The following is a 22217-nucleotide window of genomic DNA, read 5'->3' on the forward strand; positions in this document are numbered from 1 at the left end:
GCTTTGGGATTTATGTTCCATTAATTACTAGCCACGTGACCCTGGTAAAATTAGTGCTCTGAGCTTCCGTCCCCTCATCACGGGAATAATAATATCTACACCCGTGGTGCTGTTCTGAAAATTAATAATCCTGCCAAGTGGGGGGGGCTACTAAACAGCGGGTCCAGTTTAGTGAGCGACCGCAGACCCAGCGAACCCTCCGAGCTCCTCGCGGACGGCACGTGTTCCGCCCCCACCACTGACGGCGGCTCCGAGGCTAGAGGTCCCGCCCCCTGCCTTAAAGGTCAAGCCGGACTCGACTGGGACTCGTCGGGGGACACGGTCAGGCCCCCTCCGGTCCCCATTAGGCCCTTGAGCAGAGGTCTCCGGCACCGGGACCCCGCGCGCCTCCAGGCCGTGCCGAGACCACTCACCAGCTATCGCCCAGGTTATTAGGAAAAAAAAGACTCTGGCGAACGCAGGGACGGCGGCGGCGCTGGCGTCATGACGTCACGGGGCGGGGCGGCGGCGCAGGCGTAGTGCGTCACCCGCGGCCTGGTAGCCGGCTACGTTGGGACTGACGCGCCTGGAGCGTCGTCGACCGCGGGGTTGGAAGCTGCTCTGGGGGCATGAGCCGGGGGGAAGACGCCGAGGCCAAGAGGTGAGTCCTGCCCCCTGCCCCGCAGCCGCGACCCCGGAGGGCCTTCTAGGGGAGGCTGCCCGGGAGGACGCTTCTCAGGCCCCGCCCCGGATTGTCCCGCCGCTGGCCCGGAAATAACAATCCGAGTAGTGACCGGTCGCGCCAGGGAATTCGAGGCCTGGCCTGGGAAGCCGGGGTTCCACGCCTGACCCCGCCGTTGACAGTTAGCCTTTGCTTCTCTGCGCTTCGTTTTCCCCAAATGACTGCTCCTGGCTTCCAGAGTTGTTGCAGCTCAGCTAAGGGGTTGTCGCCGTTGCAAACTCAAAGGATTTTGAAAGTCTCGTGCCATCTTGATTTCAAATTACACTCGACCGTTTCTCAAAAAGCGTTGTGCTGAGCTGTCGCGGATACCGCCTTATTTAAGCCTCATAACGACCCGTGAGTTAGGGATAATTGTGCCCGTCCTGGGAAGAAAGAAGAAACTGAGGTTCCGTGTGGAAACGGGGCTGGCTTCATTCATTCAGTGAATGCTGAGCACCGGCCACGAGCCGTGCTGGGAACAGAACCATGATCAAAATAGGCAAGGCCCCGCCCTCTAGTAGCTTACATTCTAGTGAGGGAAACAGAAGATAAAACGGTAAATAACAGCGAATGAATTAGAATTGTGCGGAAAGAAAAAGGGGGCTGTGATAAAGACTGAAATGGAGCTCACTCTATTAGGAAAGCTTTTCTGAGAAGAAGACTCTTAAGGGGAGATCATGGCTCACTAAAGTCACACAGTAACTGGGTGCAAAAACCAGGATTTGAATGCAGATCTTTTGGGCCCATTTCCTGGGCTCTTCCCACTGAATATGGTACCCTTCTGTGATACTGAGCAGCTGTCAGTATCATTGCTATTTTTAAACATGAGAAAATCAGAAGGTCCTATGACTTCAAATGTCATCTCCTTTAGAGGCCTTTCCTCTCCACTAGTTATTAAGTAGTGCAGCCCCAGTCTCCATGTCAAATCACCTTGCTTAATTGTTTGCAGCACTTACCACAAATTATTACTTCTTGTTTGTTTATTTTGCTTTTGTTTGCCCTGCCCTCTTCCGCATACAAGCACCCTGTGGGCAGAGACCTTGCTTGTTCACTGCTCTGTCCCCAGTACCTAAACAATGCCTAGAAAATAGAACCTCAACAAAATTTTGAATGAATGATCTGGAAGAAAGTAGGAGGAAAGGAAAGCAGGGAGAAGACAAAATGTTTCTCCTCCCATTTCCACTCCTGGGATTCTGTTTATGTTTTGTTTCACCTTTCTCTTAGGTAAGAGCAAGAGCTATGGGTTATTCATTTCTCTTATTTTCAGCGCACAGCCCAGGGGTTTAGCAGTTAGTGGTTGCTTGTCGCACATTGCTGAACAGATTGAACATGTGAGTGGGAAAGGAAGAATACCCTTGTGTGGGGATAGATAAACATGGTCAACAAACAATTACCTAGGGGCTACTGTGTGCTAGACTTTATAGGCTGTGCTGAGATGATAGGAGGTGGTGCCCCTGTTCTGCGTGTGTCAGCTGATGTTATTAAACAGCTCCTGCTGCACTGACCTCAGGCACTTCTGGGTATATAGGACACATGTTTTCTCTAGCAGGGCATTCTAAAGTCTGGCACAGCCTGCCACCTTCCCAGCGCTTTTTTCTTTCTCCACCACATTATACATTTATGAACGCTGCATTTTATATCTGGCATCTCATCTTTGTCCTCTCAGCAACCATAAGGTATAAGCAGGGCAATGCTTATTGTGCAGAGATGAGAAACTGAAGCTTAGAGAGAAGTGACTTCCAGTGGAAATGTCAAAATTTGAAACCTGGTCTTCTGACACCAGGTTTTTGCTCTTTCCACTGCTGTCTCCATCATAATGCTCATCTTCCTTTCTTGTCAGTGAGATGAGACATTTCAGGAACTAAGACTAGTAATAATTTAAGCTAACATTAATTGAATGCTTCTTAGGTGCTTTAGGTTTATCAATTCAGTGAATCTGCAAAACTCTTATGAAGTATGATTCCCATTTTACAGATGGGGAAACAGGCACAGAGTGATTGAGTAATTTGCCCAAGGTTACAGAGCTAGTAAATGGTAGAAATGGAATAACTAAGGAGGAACTTACTCTCTTCTTCCCGGTCTCTCACAATATTAAACATGGTAATAGCTAATATTTATTGATTATCTACTGTTGTCAAATGCAGTGTTTAGTGATGTTTTTCTTGCACTATCATTAATCTTCACAATGGCTTTATAAGATAAGAACTGCTATTTCCATTTATATAAATGAGGAAACAGAGACCTAGAACGTTTAGGTAATTTAGCAAGTCACACATCCTGCTTTCAAACTCAGTTCTAACACCAAAATCTATGGCCTTAAATTTCCTATACTGCCTCTTTCATAAGGAAGAAGTATACTGCTGTTCCTCCTTACCCATCTTTTTCAGTGTCATTAAGCCTCTCTTTCTGGTGGTTTCCAAGGTTTATTTTGGGTGATAGTTTTAAACTGGAGTATCGTGTAGTAATAGAGACTTTGGCCTCCTGCCCAGTCAGCCTCTGGCTTCAGAAGAGGAAAACTTTAGTTTCTACACACAGAACCACACCCCTTTCACCTTAAATGGAAGCTTTTGCTTTCTGGCTGCCAGAGGAGCTGTCCCAAGGGAACTGGTGCTGGGGCCTGGTTGTGGAAGAGCTGAGGCCTTTGAAGGACTGTCCAGGGCAGGCCCTCCTTGAATAAATGTTTGTTGAACTGAATTTGAAATCTCACGTTCACATAGTGTTGCTCTTCTGCCTGAAAGATCACATTTCCTTTAGTATTTTGTAGAGATTGATGGAAGCAGAAACCAAAACTCTTCCGCTGGAGAACGCATCCATCCTGTCAGAGGGTTCCCTACAGGAAGGGCACCGGTTATGGATTGGCAACCTGGACCCCAAAATCACAGAGTAAGTCAAAGTCATCTTGATTCATTACCTATAGATTGGGATGTGTGCAGTGATGATGTTCAGAAGAATTTTTAAGGGATGTAGGATTTATTTTGGCCCTTTTACTTATGTTTCAGTTGTCTTTAGAGGGGATGTGATGTTATTATTGGCCTGTTATCCTGTTATCTTGACATTTTTCTAACATTTGGACTCTTCTACTTCAAAGACATAGACCTGGATGTCCTTTAAGTTATACTTTTTCCTACTTGCCAAAGATCAACTATTTGAATCCTTGTACCCAGTGATCATTTTCTAGAATCAGCCTTGGGCATGATTCCCTCAAAGTGAAGGAACAAGCAGAAGAAGTCTCAGTACCTTCACAAATAGGTAGAGAGGCAGCACTTGACTCTAATTCATGTTAAACAGCCATGGGAGGTCAGAGCTGGAAGGGATCTTAGAGATCACCTCAGTCCTTTTGGTTTTCATTCATTCATTAAATGATTTGAGTGCCCACTGTGTACCAAGTGCCCCATGCTAAGCAGTTTTCCAACTTTTAAAATCTGAGGAACCTTGTCTTAAAGTAATCAGAACCTATATGTAAAGTAAAAGCTCAGAGCTGCTCTGATTAAAGGGCAGAAGAAGCACACTCAAAGCCTGGTAACTGCCACCCTTTCTTCAGCAGTCACTTGCAGGACTCCACAAGGCCCACTTGAAAGTCTCTGGTTGAATTGAATTGTCCTGGCTTGCCACTCTTTCCATGACGGACGTTACAGTGAAAAGGAATTTTTTAGCAAAGAGAATGGAAAGGTTTTTCCTTCTCCCAGTTGTTCAGTAGGGACAGAGTGGTGGTTGGTGGCAGGATAGTAAAGGGTGAGAGGATTGGGCCAGATGTGGTCAGTGCTTAAAGTGAGTATGGAAGATATCATTGGTCCTAGAAGTTACTCCCTTTGTAATAGTGTTACAGGGAAGGGGAGAAGAGACAAGGGAACCTGCAGCGTTTGGGATGACAGGGGTACATATAAGGGTTGGGATTAAGAGACAGGAAAAGGGATGTAAACTAATGTATCATGACAGAAACTTCAGTTCCCTAAACCTGCTCAAGCTCAAATCAGCTAAATGTAGATATCGTTGGGTTCCTCTGGCAGTTATGATGGTATTTAAGGTGTGTTGCCCCATGTTATGTGACCTTGGTTATGAGGGCCCTGAAACATAGACTGTACATTGACTTTGGCTTTCTTTATGGCTCATGGCTTCGAGGATGAATGTGTGAATCTGCCCAACCTCTCAGTTAATGTGTGCTGATCAGACAAAGTGTTTCCATCATCTGAAACCCAGGCTGCGAGGGGATACTCCCAAGAGTAGTTTCCATTCCCACCTCTGCTTGTCTGAATGGAAATCTGGAGCATGGAAAATGTTCGTTGTTTTGGATGCAATTCCCTGTACTAAGACCCTTGTTCCAGTTGTGTCCTGCTGTTTGACAGGAAGGTTCAGATGGGCATCTGCCACCTCAGTTTATGTCATAAGTTGGAGTATATGAATGTTCAGTTGCAGCTTTAGCAGGAACATTGAATCAAAACTTTCCCACTAGTATTTCTGCTCTTTTTACATCAGGCCAGAGGTGAAGGGCAAGTCCTAACCTGCAGGTCAGGGCCTTGCTGGCTCTACCTGTGGCTTCCCACCTCTATAGCACCAGAGATCATCTTCACTCTTCTTCCTCTATGGATTCCTTATTTTAAAACATTTTCTGTATTAAACCAATTTATTAAATAGTAATCAGTTTCTTTTTAAAGACATAGCTACCAATCATAGCTTATGATTAGCATGAAATACTTAGTATTGCCTCATTTAATTTACTTGATTATAGCAAAGAAAGTGAACATTTTAGTATGGTAGGTTTTATCTTATAGAAATATGTGATTTCCTTCCAAGTGTTTGAAGCACATAAATTTCTGGATCATGTTCCTCTCAAGGTAGTTCATAGCCTAGACTATTATTAAAATACAGTCATTCCCAAACATGGAAGGGATCACATGATAAAACTTATGTGACCTTGTGGTACCTGGCTTATACTCGAATCTCAGAGAGTATTGTTTGAATCCAAATCTTTAAACTTCTAATGATTCCTGACAGAAGTTTGCAGAGGACCCTCCAGTTTTCTTAATTAAACTGATACCCCATCAACAAATTGGTACTAGTTCCTGCTGTTTCTCATTCAACAAAACCCTTCTTATCCCTCTTTCCTCATACTCTTTACCATCCCTCCTCCTGATCTCTTTTATAAGCTGTTTTGAATATCCCTTCTATAGAAATGCTTTCTTACCTCTTATTAGAGGACAACTATAGTATGTATTTACTTTTATGAATGGTTACAGGAGTATGCAAACCAGTCACAATTAAACTTTTCCACTCAGTTTTTCGTAGTAATCCTATGTGCATGTGCTTGTTCTTAATCAGAGTCATGCTCAAGTTATGGTAGGGTACCCATCAGTCTCCTCTCAGCAGCGTATGCATTGCTACTGACTGTCCGGCACGCTCATATTCTGCTTCTCATTTACTTGTGTTCACTTTGTGTTTGCAATACTGCCCATTTTAGGGCCATGGTAGAGGCCAGGAATATCCGGATGACTAAATAGATCTTAGGGATTTGGATTTAGGGGAACGATGACATACTCTTATTTATGGAGGTAGCAGATTCCGAACTGATGTTCTTCCTACCGTATTCTAATTTCTCTCAACTACATTATACTTAATATTTCTTATCTGTAAAGAGAATATTCAACTAAATGATGTGAATGTTTCTTCTAGCTCTAATATTGCATTAGTTTCTCTTATTTAAGCTTGGAACAACCTTGTGAAGCCGTGGAACAGATATTTTCCCCCTTTTGTAGGAAGAGTTAAGTGAGTTGACTCATTTTCCCACCACCTGATTTAGTGCTTTTGCACAAATAGATAATATTCCACATAATTGAATAGTTATAGCCTAAAGCATCCTGGTCTAAATTTTAAAATGTAAGGACATCTTTTAAATTATGGGACCCAATCTAACGGTAAAGGTAACACCTCTAAATATCATTACTGGTGCCTTCAGTGGAAAAGCCGAAAAGTTTATGTCCTTAGATATTGTCTGTTTTCCACACTGTGGTTTCCTCTAAGTGTTAATAACTTCTTTCTTTTTTAAATATTAAATGTGCTATGTAGAAAATCAAATTAATAGCCACAGCATTATGCATAGGGATAAGTATGAGTGGGAATAAAACCAGGAGAAAGTCTCAGAGGAGCCTTCTGAGTGGACGGTGAATCATAAATGCAGGTAGGAATGAGAAAGATTTTTGTGTGAGCAGAATGTCAGGAAGGCCTTTTTGACTGAAGGAGAGGTCGAATACTAAATGATAATGAAAATAGTTGGGTAAATAGAATACTATCAGATTAAGACAGTCTTTAAAATGTATTCAAACATGTTTGAATTTCATGTAGAAGAGACTCATTGTGGGTGTTTAGCAGGAGACTGACATCATGAAAGTGATGTTTTAGTAGGGAAGTTAGACATCAGTATGAAGGATGCATTGGAGGGGCAAAGACTGAACATGAAGATTAGCTGCAGATCTGCCAATTGATATCCCCTAGATAGAGAGAGTGAACTTGGGGACCAGTGATTCAGAGATGAAGAAAAGTGATTGAAGAGGAGTGGAGAGTTGAAGATGATCCTAACGTTTCTTGCCTGAGAAATGCAAAAGAATCTTGTCCACACTGACCAGTGGGATAGCTGGAAAGGGCATCAGTTTGTGGAGGGGAGCAGGTCAATTTGGGGTATATGAAGTAAACTTAAAAGCAGTAGAGAATCATTCAGGTGGAAATGTCCTTCTGATAGAGATTTTCACGGATAAACTAGAATGCAAGGAAGACTAAGTGCATTAACGTGTAAGAGCAGTATGTTTGTCCCTGAAGAAACCCCTTTTTCAATGGCAGCCCATTCCTTACTTTTCCTATGTTGCCCATGCTTTTTTTCATGACCTAGTTTGCAAGAAACAGCCTTTACTGTTTGCTCACTTAAATTTGGAACACAGACCAGTCTATTACATACAGAGAATAGGTCGTGAAGACCTGCCACATAACAGTTTCTATAAGTTTAGAAAGAAATTTTTCTTAAAACAAATTTTTCACTAAAAATCATCCTAAATGTCATTCTGTTGGCTTCCCGTTGCCTACAGCATCAAATAAATTTCCCTCACAAAGCACGCAACATGCTTCACAACCTGTCCCTGCCTGGCTTGCAGCCTCATGTGCCGCATCCCCCGACTCTCTTCCAGTCTATCAGACCCTTTTTCACCTATATGCCTGTGCACTTGGCATTCACTAACCACCGCCTTCCCTGCACAGTTGGACCTCTTCATCTTTATGCTTACTTGTATACCTCTGTGTGCAAGCATGACACTGTTTTGTAATTGATTACGTATTCCCTCTCCTAACCAGAATGTGAGGTGTTTGAAGATAGGGACCTAGTTTTATTCACCTGGGTAGCCTAAGTGCCTAATACAGTTTTTGACACATAGTAGTTGTCTGTTTTAACATTTCTCTAGGTTAGTTACTTAACTGCCATAAGGCAGGAAGGCCATTTTAAAGACCCATTACAGAAAACACTGACTTAAGTTGTAATTCTCGAGCTCCTGAAGGCTGCAGGGCCCACGTTTCCTGCAGCGAAGCAAGGCTCTGGTGAGTAGTGAGGTCTCCCATACTGCAGCAGCAGATGAAAGTGCTTGCAGATGTGAAAGCAAGAGTCTTCAGACTCTTTTCACTATCAGAGCTTGCAGTCCCCATCTCCAGGAAGCAAAATAGTAAACATTTCATTCCTTTTGTTTCGGTGTTCCGATAATTTCAAGAAATTATCAAACAAGAAAAGAAATCCTGGAGAAGTTGAAAGACACAGACCTAAGCAGATGTTCCTGGAATCTTAAGGTCGCGCTTCTCGGGCAAATGTATTTGTTAGCTTTTCAAAGAATAATCTGTCGGCTTTTTTTTCCTGAGTAAATTAAAATCCATTTCCTAGGAAATTCCGATCGCCTTACCTTCCTGCTATTAAGCAGAATAGAGCTAATGAAAAGATGACCAGCCCACAGAAACCCTTTAGATTGTTTTTTTTAAAAAAAAAAAAAAAAACCCACACACAAAAACAGGTTTGGCCCACCATTCATGGCAACTGGCACAGTGTTGAGGTTTGAATGGGTATAGTAAGTGGAAAATGCAGCTGTGAATTAGAGACGTTGAGGGAGACTCTTCTAGCCCATCTGTCTGCATTTCAGAGACTTACCCTTGCTGTTCAAAAAATCAAGTAAAACCAGAAATTTGCACTTGAGGTATCTCCCTTTCCCCTGATGAATCACCTCCTATATTCTTACTCACAGTTGATGGGAATTGAGAGTTTGGAAATGAGAGGGTTATTTTTTCTTTCAAAATGGGTCTGAAGACCAGATGAATATCCTTGCATCCTGCCCGGTAAAAGACCTGTATTGTGTCTTCCTTGCTCCACTGTGTCAGGCACCTGATCCACGATAATGGGCTTGCTTGTCAGTGTGTGTTAGTGTCAAATTTAGTATAGCTTATGATCCAGTTCCTATCTTTCTGCCTCCCAAAGGAGATTCTTAGTCAAGAATAAAATCTTGATGAGTTTCTCCTAGAAAACAATGTGAATATAAATGTGGCTGTACGGACAGCTTTACTGACTCCCTGTGGGGTAGAATTCCCAGTAATAACAGATTTAGCATGTGGGCTGATACCTTTTTAGTATCACAGGGACAGCATTGTTTAGAGAAAGCCTTGACTTCGTTTGAATAGTGCGGAGGATGCCAGGAGGAAGGCCAAAGGAAACGGAAACGGGAGAGCTGTTGGTTTGTCTCACCCTTACATCAGATGACAGGAAGTCGGAATTGAGATTGGCCACAGCAACCTGTTAAGGCCACATCTGTTTGAATAACTTAAAAGCTCTATAGAAGCCAAATAAGTTTAAGAGAAAGGACTCCAAGAAGAGGATGAGGGGCAGAGTGGCAAGCAAGAGCTTGAAATAAATCTCTTCCTTGGCCATCTATATTCTTTATTCGACCATGCTTAACACAGCAGTCTAAACTGTTAAGCAACTGAGGCTGGTTAGTTGCCCACAGCTGGATATTTATGGAACTGGCTGGTTCCCCTGCCCTGTGTGAGACCAGCCTCAGTCACGTTGTGGTTCCACCTTGTCCTGACATTCAGTCACATCAGGATTGAAACTCTCAAGCACTTAATAATGGCAGTGCCACTAGCAGTGGCTTGGTTTGGGGCAGAGTTTCTCACAAGCGCAATGTGGGGCTAATGACAGAAATCTAATAGGGAAGTCTCAGGATTACTTTGTGTGACCGTGTCTGTGTTTGTTACTTTATTTTTGAGATAGGGCAGGCTTTGGCTTCTGGAGTGTGGGTGTGTGTTTCTGATGGAGTTGTAGTTATTCACAAATACTATTTCATTGCCAAGAAATTAAAAATAAATAAATCGACACTATTTCTGAGCTTTTCTCCAAAGAAAAAACAAATGGTGCTTGTGGGCCAGACAGCTGTTTGTTAGGTGTGGTTTTTTGTTTGGTATTTTTGTGCTGGACAGACGCATAGCCATGACAATTCTCGTTCCCATTCCAAATAGAGGCAAACAACTCTATTTGCCAAATAAACTAACAGCAGTTTGGAGGAAGGCAGGGGGCGGGAGCGTGAGATTTTATCCCTAGGGTAAATTATCTCCTGCTTTTATCTCACACTTCAGGCTCACTGGCCAATAGATTCCCAGAACGTACTCATGGATCGTCCTTTCCCCACAGATACCACCTCCTGAAGCTCCTCCAGAAGTTTGGCACGGTGAAGCAGTTTGACTTCCTCTTCCACAAGTCAGGTGCTTTGGAGGGACAGCCTAGAGGGTACTGTTTCGTTAACTTCGAAACTAAGCAGGTAATTGGACTTCTCCCCCTTTTCCAGTACTTAGACTCTCCCTAAGTATTTGTGCCTGTCTCCTCACTACTAGAAAAGCAGTTCCTTGCAGGCAGGAGCCTCGTCTGATTCGTCCCTGTGTGCCTCGCTCTGAGCCCAAATGAGATCCCTGGTAAACAAATGAATCCATGACTAGCTTCAGAATCTACCCTCCCTAGGCTTGCGCACGAAGGCGGCTGACCTACTTTTTGGACCAAATGCTTTGGGATGCCCACATGAAGCACATGGACATCCTCCTGCCTGTCTTGTTTTGTTTTTTTCCTTTAGTGGCTGGCCAACAATGCCTCCTTTGCTTTCAGTAGTTTTGCCCTGTGGTGCAGAAGCCCTCCCTGTCTGTGGTGAGCCACCCACAAACTCTCTTTTATTTTAATTTCTTAAAAACTTACCCGTCCTCACGATGTCTCAAAATAAATGCATACAAATTCGAATATATATGGAGGAAGAAAACATCTAGCCTCAAACATGATATATACGTGTATCTTATATTAAAACGCAGTCCTTGGAATGGATAGGCATTTGAATTTGAATGTTATTAAATATAGAGGTACTGGTTAGGACTCTATAACTTTATTAGTTTTATGTGAGAACATTGCCTAGTTATTATTTTATTAATAATAATTGGATGTTTTTCTTATTATAAAAGTATAGCATTTTTATGTAGATGAAAATATAGATAACTGACTTATCACCTCAATACCCAGAAATAATCACTGTTAATATTTAGTTCTGTATCTTTCTAGTCTCTTCTTCACATTCGCTCAAAAAAACAACCCTGGAAGACTTCATACATACACACACAAACACATGTGCAGCTTATAACACATGACTAGAGTCAGATGATCCTGTTTGCCACTCAAAGTATACTCAGTTTTTTTCTGTCACCTAATACACATCAAGATAACATTCTGTATATCATGGTATTGTGGTTTCACTGGTATAGATATAAATATGTAAAAATGGATCTATATCTTTAATATTTATACGTTCTATTAGATGTAACAGACCTCAATTTAAAAGCTAATCAACAGGATTTTTCGTAACTCCATAATATTTCATTATATGAACATGTGGTAAGTTATTTGACTAACTGTTAGCTATTTAGGTTCTCCTCAGTGATTCACAAGTGTAAACAGTGCAGTAGTGAATATATTTACAGCTCTATGTGCATATTTACTACACTCAGGAAAATGGAGTGGTGTCAACAAAAGCCGTGCATAGTTTTTCTTAATACAACTGCCAGATTGCTGTCAAGAAATGATGTGTCAGTATGTGCTGAGATGTCATTGTCCTCACCAGTGCTGGGGATTTCTTTTTTGCAGCTGTGATAGTCAATAAGTGATACATTGCTATTCTGATTGTTCAAGTTTTGGCAGGGGTGGGGAGCTGAAAGAATGCTGAAATGGTTAGCATTTTTAAATACTTTATTTTCCTCAATGATAGAGTGTGATGAGAATTCTTACAGACAACTAACATCAGCAGTCTTGTTAGGGATAGATGTTGGTTTAAAAACACTGGACTAGAAGTCACAAAGCCTAGCTTCTATTTCTGGCTATTTTATTTATTAACTTTGGGCAATCTCTTAACCTCTTTGTCCTCAGTTTTCATCTAAAAATGGGGATTAAAAACCTACACCCTTCTTACCTTGTAGGAAGTTGATAGATTAGATGAGGGTACACGTGAAAACACAGTTGGCACTAAATAATACTGTTGACTACAAGAACTTTGAAACAAGGTATAGAGATAGGAAATTATTTTTTTAAAGCATTTGTCCCTGCTGGCATCTTATTAGCGCTCATGCTACAGAATTGATAGTGTCTTATAAATTCTGATTCACTGAATGAAACTTGAAAGAAGAGTAAAATGTCTCTCTCATGCATCCCTGTCACTTTACGTGCTATAGTGAGGCGAGGGTGCGAGTGACTAATATCTGATGCGCAGCGCGTGCTGAGTAAGTATCTGTCAGATGCCACGCTGGCGAGCTCAGAGGGATACAGCCACCAGTAAACCAGACTGGAAGGTCTGTTGGTCTTACACTGGGGTCTCAGGTAGGCTGTCCCTGTTCCTCTCCTTTTTCCTTAAGGACTCCTTCCCCCCAGCGAACGTGGTTCCTCTTGGCCAAATGCCTTGTACATACAAATGGAGCAGAGAAGGCTCGGCAGGATGGGAAAGTACAGCCAGGCTTCCTGGGAATGTCGTGGAGTGCCTGTTAGGCAGCCTCAGGAATTCCTCTCAGCCTGCTTGCTCCCCTGTCTGACGGGGAAGGGTCGGGGGACTGCTGGCCCTAGAGCCGGGTGCGCAGGTTGGCTCGCAGATCCCTTGCTCTCAGTCTCTGATCACTCATGCTTTATCCGCCTGGTTTTCTTCACTCTCGTGTCCTTTGAGGCCATCACTGTTTCTCACTTTGGATCCAGGGAGTATGAGCCCTAGTCCAGGATACAGTTCCAGGGTCCCTGGGGGGAGTACTAGTTCTTGACATAGTAGGTGCTGCCCTAACTAGCAGAAGTAGATAGAAAGGTATCACCGAATAAGAACAGCACTGTTAGCTAACATTGGTTGAGTGTTTCCCATGCTCTCCGTGCCGTACACCATACCCTTTACCCCTCAGCCACCATCAAGGAACAAGTATCATCCATGTTTTACAGGTAAAAAAGGTAATATTCAGAGAGATTGAGTGACCTGCCAAACACTGCACTGCCAGTGTGACAGAGCCAGGATTTGAATTTTTGTTTGACTGACTAAAAACCCACACCCTTTTTATTATTCTGCTCTTTTTCCACTGTAAACTTTTTGCCAATTGTTTACCAAAAGCAGTTGGGTTAGAAATTCAGCCATCAGAGCTGATGAGGCCCTTGTGAATCCGTAGCTGGTCGGGCGTTTGGGCTCTCGACTAACTGCAGCCTCTCCCCCGACAGGAAGCAGAGCAGGCCATTCAGTGTCTCAACGGCAAGCTGGCTCTGTCCAAGAAGCTGGTGGTGCGGTGGGCCCATGCGCAAGTCAAGGTAAGTCGGATGTGCTAGAGGACAACTTCCAGTCTTCCAAAAGACGCTTATCCACTGGCCCATTTGCATCCCCATCTCCACATCTGGAACAGCCATACTTTGCTCTCCTACTTGTATTTACCATGTGCGTTCCCAGATTTTTCTTTTGAGAAACATCTCAGGAGGGATTAAGTTCCCTCATTGTTCCTCTCCACATACCCGCAGATTCTGTTTTTGGTTGATTTTTCCATGTGGCTGATGTGGGTACTCAGACCTCTATCATTTTTTTTGGTGGGGTGGTTCTTTGGAGGGGAAAAATGTATTTATTTTTAAAGTAGTTCCTTTAGGCATTATTAGACTCTCCCCAGCCTCGATTCTGTGAAGAGTTTGAATATATTTATTCTAAATGCTTGAGAAGTGGGTAGTTTGCATGAGTGCTTAAGACACTGGCATCTCATTACACCAGATATTTGGAGAGTTATTTTTGGGACTTTGCAGTGTGTGTATCGTCTTCAAGGCCTGAGAAGTGGCATGCTGCCTTATTCATCTTGTAGGAGGTCTCTTGGGAGAATGCCTGGAAAAGCTATGACCATTTAAAAAAAATGAATAGCTTTCTGTCCTGGCCAGCACAGAGGTGGTGAAATACGGGGACTGGACTAGTCCCAAGAGTTGATTCCCTTCCTTCTGTAGTGGGGTCTTGGGAAACCTGCCTGCCAAAAGATGTGTGACCATTAAAACTGGAGCTTCAGTCAGAAGCTATACGAACATGGGTTTTTGATCAGAGACTCTACCCCACAGGCTTCCCAGTAGAGTCAGAAATTAAACATTTGAGCTCGGTGTCCAAGCTGAAGAACAGAGCTCAGACACTTTAGATCCTTATGAGTGTTTCAGGTGGTCAGTCACAGTCTTCTCAACCTCTAGGGCCGTTACCTTGAAAATAGAAACAACAAGGAGAATTACCAAACGCTTTTCATGCAAAAGGAAAGCAAGTCTCATTGCCATACTGGCTGTCAGTTTATTCTGCCTCCCTCTGGAAAGGCACGCGAGAGAAGTCACCCTTCCTTCCTCCTTTCGTTTGAGCTTCTATACCTCGCTCTTCTCTCCTCTGACTGGTCTTTTTGACCAGAGGCTTCTGATTGCCCTGTCATGTTATTTTTACTTTTTATAAGAAGTGTGTGATTGTCTCACATCAAATTAAACTGCACGTTGCTGGGGAATGGTTCCCGATCAGTGGCTCAAAAGTTGTCACTATTTTCCTTCTCTCAGGCCTGTTAAGAGTTGAGTGTTATGCTTGGTACTTTGCAGAAATCTAGCAAAATTTCACAGTGTTTTGGATCAAGCAAAATAAACATGGTAAGAGGTGATTTGCGACCTTTAGAATAAGAATGTAGGAGGACGATCCTGCCCTGCACTTGTACCACCTGTGAATTCGAAACTTGAAATTATTTACCTACCAGATAAGGAGGACTATTGGCTAATGGGAGGCTTCTTCTGAACTTCTTTTTCTAAATGTATAGCTTTAAGCCAAAACTATGTGCAGTTTTGCATCAATTCTAAATGGAAAGCAGCTCTAAAATTGTCTAGGAATGTGCCGACAATATGCTGATGGGATTGAAATAAGTGAACCCGTGCTCTGCAGTAAAGGGCTGGGTTTTGCCCAGGTGAAGTAATTTCTCTCTTTCTTACTTTCAGAGATATGATCATAACAAGAATGATAAGATCCTTCCCATCAGCCTTGAGCCGTCCTCCAGCACTGAGCCCACGCAGTCCAACCTGAGGTAAGGTGGTGTGCTGTGGGAAAGTGCCGGCAGTGCTCGGGGCTGGGGCCATTTCTTCATTCCAGCCTTCGCTCATCCTCCAGTAACTCTTTGGACTCTAAATTTACAGTAGAATCTGCTAGTGCTTAACATGTTCAGAGATGTGTTCAGTTAATCTCCAGAATGTATACGTTCCCTTTCCTCCCATCTCCCCCACTGATAGAATTCCTTCAGAACAGGCTGGGTGTACTTACCACATACCAGCCACTGCGCTTGGCACTGGGAATGCAAGAGGTAAGTCAGACACGGTCTTCACCTTGAAAACAAGCACTTTCATAAGGCCTTGTGTCTCTTTGACATTTATCATTCCACACTAATTCCTCCCCAACTGTGAGTTCCTTTATACAGAATTTTAGTTTGCAGCCCCATGTACCATTTCAGCAATGATACAGTTTTGGTACTAGTGTGTATAAATTGTCGTTACGTCTTTGGAGTTACTTCAAAACAGAAGAAACTAAAGGTTGGGTAGAGAAAGAGGAAGTTAAATGGATAGTTGAGCAGAAGTAGAGTTTGGGGGGGGTGTTTGTTTTTTTGCATTGTAGCCTATGGAGATATTTTAACAGTGACAATACACAGGATTTATTGAGTTTACTATAAATCAGTCACTGTGCTAAACTCTATGTGCCATGTGTCATTTAATTATAAAATTTTGGTGAAAGTACTGTTACGCTCATTTTACAGAACACTTAAAGCCAGTTTTACTGTACTTCACAATTCAGCGTTTCAGTTACTACTTCAGAGAGGCTCCAGGCTGTAACTGCAGGAAAGCAGTTCTCAAGCCTGTTCTGGGGGAGGGGAAGGAGACATGTGAAGAGTGCCAGTGTTTTATAAGGGTTAGAAATCAGGACTCAGTCATAAAGTCAGGAACACAATACCTAGTGGGATGGAGGGCCAGACAGAAAACAGACAGACAAAAAGCCTGTCTTGTGTATCATCTACACCAAACAAAGCCAGTTTGCAAGCATCTCATTAAAGCACAGGGGAAGGTGATCCTGAAATGTTTTCAGGAGGGATAAAATTGGTAAATGAAAATTAAATTTTTTTGTTACTAACTTAAATTTAATATCATCAGTATTTCTAAATTTTGTGCTGCTTTATTGTTTTGTACTTCCAGATATTAAAAAAAAATTAAGACTTCTGTAGATTCACTAAGAACTTAAATCCACTATGCTATATTCCCCGTAAGACTGAGGCTCCTTGATTACAGATCAGTGTCCATGGAGGTTTTCATCAGCCTAACTCCTACTGGGAAGGGAGGACTACATTTTTGCTGGATGATCTTCATGTTACAGTGTCTTTAGTTTCTTATTTTCAGTGTTTGCACTTTTTACTAGATAACCTGGTGTTTTCCGTCCACTTTTTAATCCATAGAACCTCAGCTTACATCTTTCTATTAACATCTATGCCTAATTAGAGAAGGTTGTTTCCCCGTGACTCATGCGGGAGGAATGTCCGGCTGTCCAACTAATCACAGCGGTGCCAGAGTGCATTTTGGTAATACCCCAGTGCTCTTTTTTATTGTAACATAGTTTTTTAATTCACATTGCTCATGTAAAGTTTGAGCATGTGCAGCAGATGCATACCTTTTGAGGGTATCTAAAAGGCCAGGTGTACGTTTCCTTCCAAGTTCCTCTCCCTGACTGTAGAACATGGACAGCATCAAGAATAGAAAATAAAGGGAGCCAGGACCAAAAAATACCCACTGCCTGAGTGCATTCTGGTTCAAGGATAGCAGTGACCTTGATCAGAATGGACTTCCTGCCCTAGCCGGTTTGGCTCAGTAGCTAGAGCGTCGACTCTTGGACCAAAGGGTCCCAGGTTCAATTCCAGTCAAGGGCATGTCCCTCGGTTGCAGGCTCAATCCCTGGCCCCGGTCAGGGCACATACAGAAGGTAACCAACCAACTGATGTGTGTCTGTCACATTGATGTTTCTTTCTCTCTCCCTTCCACTCTGAAAAGCAATAAAAGCAATGGGAAAATATAATATCCTCAAGTGAGGATTAAAAAAAAAGAATGGACTTCGTTACAACTTCTGCAGTGTCCCCTCACACCTTTTTTCTAATATACTCAGCTGCTCAGCTTCCAGCCTGATAGAGGGGAAAAGCAAGGGCTTGGTGGTAAACAAATTGGCCTTGAATCCTGGCTTTGCAGTTTGTTAGCTGTGTGAACCTGGACAAGTCACTACCTTTCTGCATTTGATTCTTTATCTATAAAATGTGGGCACAATGCCTGGCTCATTATAAGCACTCTTGTAAATGATAGCCTTTATAAACACACATTTGTCAGTAAAAAGAGACTTCAGGATGTCTCTTTTCCAGGATATTTTTTGCCATTATTATTCAGTGATTCAAAAGGTGGTACAATATAATAGTTACCTAAATGGGCTTTGGAGTCCAGTCTCAGCCAGTACCACTTACTGGCTGTGTCTAACATTGGATAAGTTTACCTTTCTGTGCCTCCGTTTCTTCATCTGCAAAATAAGAATATGACCTACCTTACAATGTTACTTTCAAGTTTGTGTGAATTATTTTTTCCAATTTTTAAATGTACGGTTCAGTGGTGTTAAATACATTCATAACGTTGTGCGACCATCACTACCATCCACCTCCATAATGCTGTTTTCATCCTGTGAAACTGAAACACTATACCCGTTAAATAACGTGTCAACCACCATTCTAGTTTCCAGCTCAATGATTTTGACTAAGTATCTCATATTAACTGGAATCATACAGTATTTGTCTTCTTGTGACGTGTTTATTTCATTTAGTCTTAAGTCCTCAAGATTCATCCATGTTGTAGCATATGTCAGAATTTCCCTCCTTTTTTAGGCTGAATGATATTTTAAAATGTGTTATGTATCATATTTTGCTTATCCATTCATCAGTGGACAGCAGGGTTACTTCCACATCTTACCTATTTTGAGTAATGCTGTTATGAACGTGGATGCACAAGTATCTCTTCCACACCCTTTCAGTTCCAACATGAATTACTTCCGAGTGCCAGCTCTCTGCCAAGACACAGGGTTTGTGTCTTCGGATTAAATGCAACAGTATGCAAAGTACTCCTAACAGTGCCTGGGCTGAAAGTAAAAACTGAGCAGGTGGTTCAGACTTGATCTCTTTCCTAAAATGGGAGCATTAGTTATTTTGTGTGTGTCTTTTACGTGGAATGTTTGAATGCTCCTGTTTGCGGATCTTGTTGCTTCTCTGACATGAAGGATAGGTGCGGGAAGATGAAGCACACAGTATTTTCTGAATGCTCCCAAGCCCACTCTGACACTCTGCTGTCCTTTTTGCAGCGTCACTGCAAAGATAAAAGCCATTGAAGCAAAGCTGAAAATGATGGCAGAAAATCCCGATGCCGAGTACCCAGCAGCGCCTGTTTATTCCTACTTTAAGCCACCAGATAAAAAAAGGACTACTCCCTATTCTAGAACAGCCTGGAAGTCTCGAAGATGATGGTTATGAGTCACTGTAACAGCAAAAGCAAATTGTCACACCTGAAACCCTCTGCCTTTGCACTTGTAGATGTGACTGAAACTCTCCAACAGAGCACAATCCCATGTTAGAGTTTGGTAAAATGACATTTTTGGCTGTTCCTATGGATGTTTCTACCCTGAAGTATGTGTGGAATTGAGCATCATCCAGAATAAATAGGATTCTTTCCAAAATTGTGATTTGAACACTGGGATGCTCTAGTTGGCTGGTTTGTTTAGATTTGTAACTCCAGAGACACTGTATGGTGTGCCAGGCAAACATAAAAAATGTTATTATTTAAATCAGGAAACTAAATTTATTATCATCTGTCTTTAAAAAATAGAGCATTTTTCTGTGCTCAAGTGTCTTGACATAAGAGAGGGAGGGGAGTGGGGGATTTTGAACCATGTTCAGAACTGTTCTTGAATTTACGATGGAAATCCCTCCAATTGGACTAAAATGGAAAACGTTCTTGGCAAAAGAAGGCTGGGTCTTTGAAAAAAAATGTTGTGGTAATTTGTTTAAGAATTATGCTTATTGTTTCAAAATCCCAATTAGCAAAATATGGTATATATCTTAAAATCGTTTGCATCAACAAAACTGTAGAATCAAAGTTAGCATTTATACCACAACAGAAGTTCTGTTTGGAAATCCAACTTCTGTTCTATAGTGGTCATTTTTTTAAAATCTAAATCACCCTGCCTTCTATCATACCAAATATTTTTATTAGCGTGGGGGTTTTAAAATGCACTTACTGCATGAGATTGTTTTTATGGCATGAGAATGTCCTATTTGGAATTGTATCATGGTCAATCTAAACAGAAAAGCAAAATTTCTTTGAAAACCTAAATGTTTCTATATTGATCTCTATCAGACATTATTTATTAATAGTTGTCTAGGGGTCTGAGTAGAAGAAATTAGATTGTCTTGTGTGGGGTGAGGTGGGGACATGCAGTGGACACAGTGGAGCAGGCACTACTCTGGCACCAAGATGGTAATGACCTCATGTTTTATGTGGTTTTTAAAGGCTTGAAAGACTGCATGACTATAATAATAGGGAGAGACGAATAAATCATGTTTATTTGGTAGTGTGATTAGGAGTGTGTTTCTCTCAGAGGTTTGGGTCATCCTGGTGCCAGGTGGACAGACTGTTCCATTGGGCAGCACCATTGCTTCTTTGCCAGGTAAATCATTATTTTACCCCAGGTGCCATTCTCAGTGATGACCAACTTTTTACCATTGTCATCCCCAGCAAGAGGATGCTTTCACTATAGGAACTTAGTCTTCCTATGAGCATAAATGAACTTAAGACACTTGAACGAAAACTTCGGCAGAGTGGGGTTTCAGAACTCAAAGAACTGGTTCAGAAAAATTCTCGTCACCTTTCCCAAGGTAAATCTTTTTAGGTGTCTTTAGGTATTAGATACTCTCTGCATTTATTAGCTCTGCTATGATGCAAGTAACTCTCCTTCCACTTGGGGGACAGTTCAGGGAGGTGGAGCAGCAGCTCCTGTTTCTCTGGTGACTCCTTAGAGTATAGAATTCACCATTGTATCCTTATGTCCTCAAAGGGTTGTGGCGGAGTGGGACTCAATGCAAAATAGTCTTCTATTTTTAATAGGAGCTTAGCAAATACTTAACTTTGAATTATCTAGAGCTGTTTCCTTTAGAAACCGGAACTATTTATTTGTATTTAAAGCAGTGTTTATTATTTGTACCGATTCTTATTCCTCTGTGTGAATAAATGGAAGACAGTGTGTGCAGTTGTGTCTTCTCTCATCTCTTTTCTGGAATAAAAACTGCAGCTCTCTGGTAGGCTTGTTCCCCTGGGGACTTGGGCCAGTGTGGCAGGGGGGTAGGCTTGGTGGGGGTTGCTGTATCGAAGGGCCTTCTCTGCAGAAGGAAGGCTTGGCTAGAGGCCACCTCAGAGACCGTTCTCTCCACCTTTATGCCTGCCTACTTCTGTTGTTAGACATGAGAAAAAAGACTGGCTGTTCTCACTGCAAATGTATTTAAAAAGAAATTGTTATTGGAAGTCCCCGAAAGCATCATACTGTGGTTAGTCCCTTTTTCAAAGCAGAGGTTTCAAAAGACTAAATGTGTATGTCATAGATGTGCTGGAAGCAGTCTGGGGAAAGGTTTGTAAAAATACAAGTGTTAACTTGTTCCAGAGTTATCTGTACTTTAAAATTACTTGTTGGTTTACTGTTTTGCTAAAATTATGTCACTTATAATTTTGATTTACATAAGAGTGAAGAATTGAGGAAAATATTCAAAAAAGAGTTATGAACCATCTTCTTAACCTCGGCTCCTATTTTATCAAATGCAAGATGTAACCATAACCAGGGGCCTTTCTGTAGTTGGCATCTCGTTGAGGGAAGAGGAGCACATGAGGAAAGGGTTTTCAAAGCATGCCAAAAAATCAGAAAAATGTTTTTAAAACCAAATATTCTAGAGCCTGTTGTTTATTAAGGTAGGTACAGTTAATTTTTGAGTCAGAAAATATATCTGGTTTGTGATATTACCATATCAAAGAACTGGACTAATTCTTGCCCCAGAAATTAACTGTTGACTGTTTCCAGCATGTAGTTGTTATGCTCCTAAGAAGACTTGCCCCCCTCATTTTTTCCTTGGTTTTTCCTTTTCTCTCCCACTTCTATCTAGTCCTTCAATAACTCCTGTCAGCTCTGCCTTCAAAATCCATCTGAATCCAACCGCTTCTCACCATCCCCAGCACTACCATTCTTTTTTTTTTTTAACATGCTTTCATTGATTTTAGGGAGAGGAAGGGAAAGAGCGAGAGAGAGAGACATCAATCGACTGCCTCCTGCCCACCTCCTCATACTGGGGGATCAAGCCCGCTACCTGGGCATGTGCCCTGACCCGGGATCGAACCAGTGACCTCAGTTCATGGGTTGACGCTCAACCACCGAGCCACGCTGGTCGGGCTAACACTACCATTCTTGTTCAAGCCACTGTCCTCTCTCTCCTGGACTACTGCAGTACCTTCCTGACTATCCCCCTGCCTCCACCAGTGCCTCCTTAGAATCCATTTTCTACACATTAGCCAAAGCAAACCTTTAAAATCTGAACATGTTATTCCCTTCTCAGCGGCTTTCCCTCACACCTGGAATAAACTCCAAAGACCTACGAGGCCTTCAGTCACCTGTCCCTGACTGCCTGTCTGCTGGTGAAGCCTCCTGTGGCCCCTTTGTGCACTGCTCCCGTCCCACCGGCCTTGCTGTTCCTCTGCTAGAGGGGAGCTCCTATCGCGAGGCCTTTACACTGGCTGTTCCGCAGCCCACTCATCTGTTCATGTCTCTGTGCAAATGTCAATGATGAAGAGGCCGCCTGACCTCCCTTTGTTAAATCACAGCCCTGT

The 22217-nt window shown here is 42.4% G+C and overlaps 2 protein-coding genes across 4 annotated transcripts in view; one reads left to right on the forward strand and one right to left on the reverse strand.

Moving 5' to 3' along the window:
- Positions 1 to 728, reverse strand: part of MRRF (mitochondrial ribosome recycling factor) — a 46086-nt gene extending 45358 nt beyond the window's left edge. The window contains exon 1 of the mRNA XM_081151306.1: positions 414 to 728. The gene's annotated coding sequence lies outside the window, so the exon portion shown is untranslated. The remainder of the gene's footprint in view (positions 1 to 413) is intronic.
- RBM18 (RNA binding motif protein 18) lies at positions 550 to 21367 on the forward strand. Of its 3 annotated transcripts, none has more exons than XM_081151308.1 (6): positions 550 to 640; positions 3465 to 3583; positions 10398 to 10524; positions 13476 to 13562; positions 15234 to 15319; positions 18658 to 20599. In XM_081151308.1, exons 2-6 carry the CDS (start codon positions 3471 to 3473, stop codon positions 18815 to 18817), a joined length of 573 nt encoding a protein of 190 aa, XP_081007434.1. In that variant the 5' UTR covers positions 550 to 640; positions 3465 to 3470; the 3' UTR covers positions 18818 to 20599. The 3 variants fall into 3 exon arrangements, with proteins under 3 accessions (XP_081007434.1, XP_081007433.1, XP_081007435.1); XM_081151307.1 differs by having other exon boundaries at positions 551 to 640; positions 3455 to 3583; positions 18658 to 21367; XM_081151309.1 differs by having other exon boundaries at positions 551 to 640; positions 3455 to 3583; positions 13480 to 13562; positions 18658 to 20596.
- The last annotated feature ends 850 nt before the right edge of the window (positions 21368 to 22217 follow it).

Source organism: Miniopterus schreibersii, assembly GCF_964146895.1.
Source record: "Miniopterus schreibersii genome assembly, chromosome: 11".
NCBI classification, from domain to species: Eukaryota; Metazoa; Chordata; class Mammalia; order Chiroptera; family Miniopteridae; genus Miniopterus; species Miniopterus schreibersii.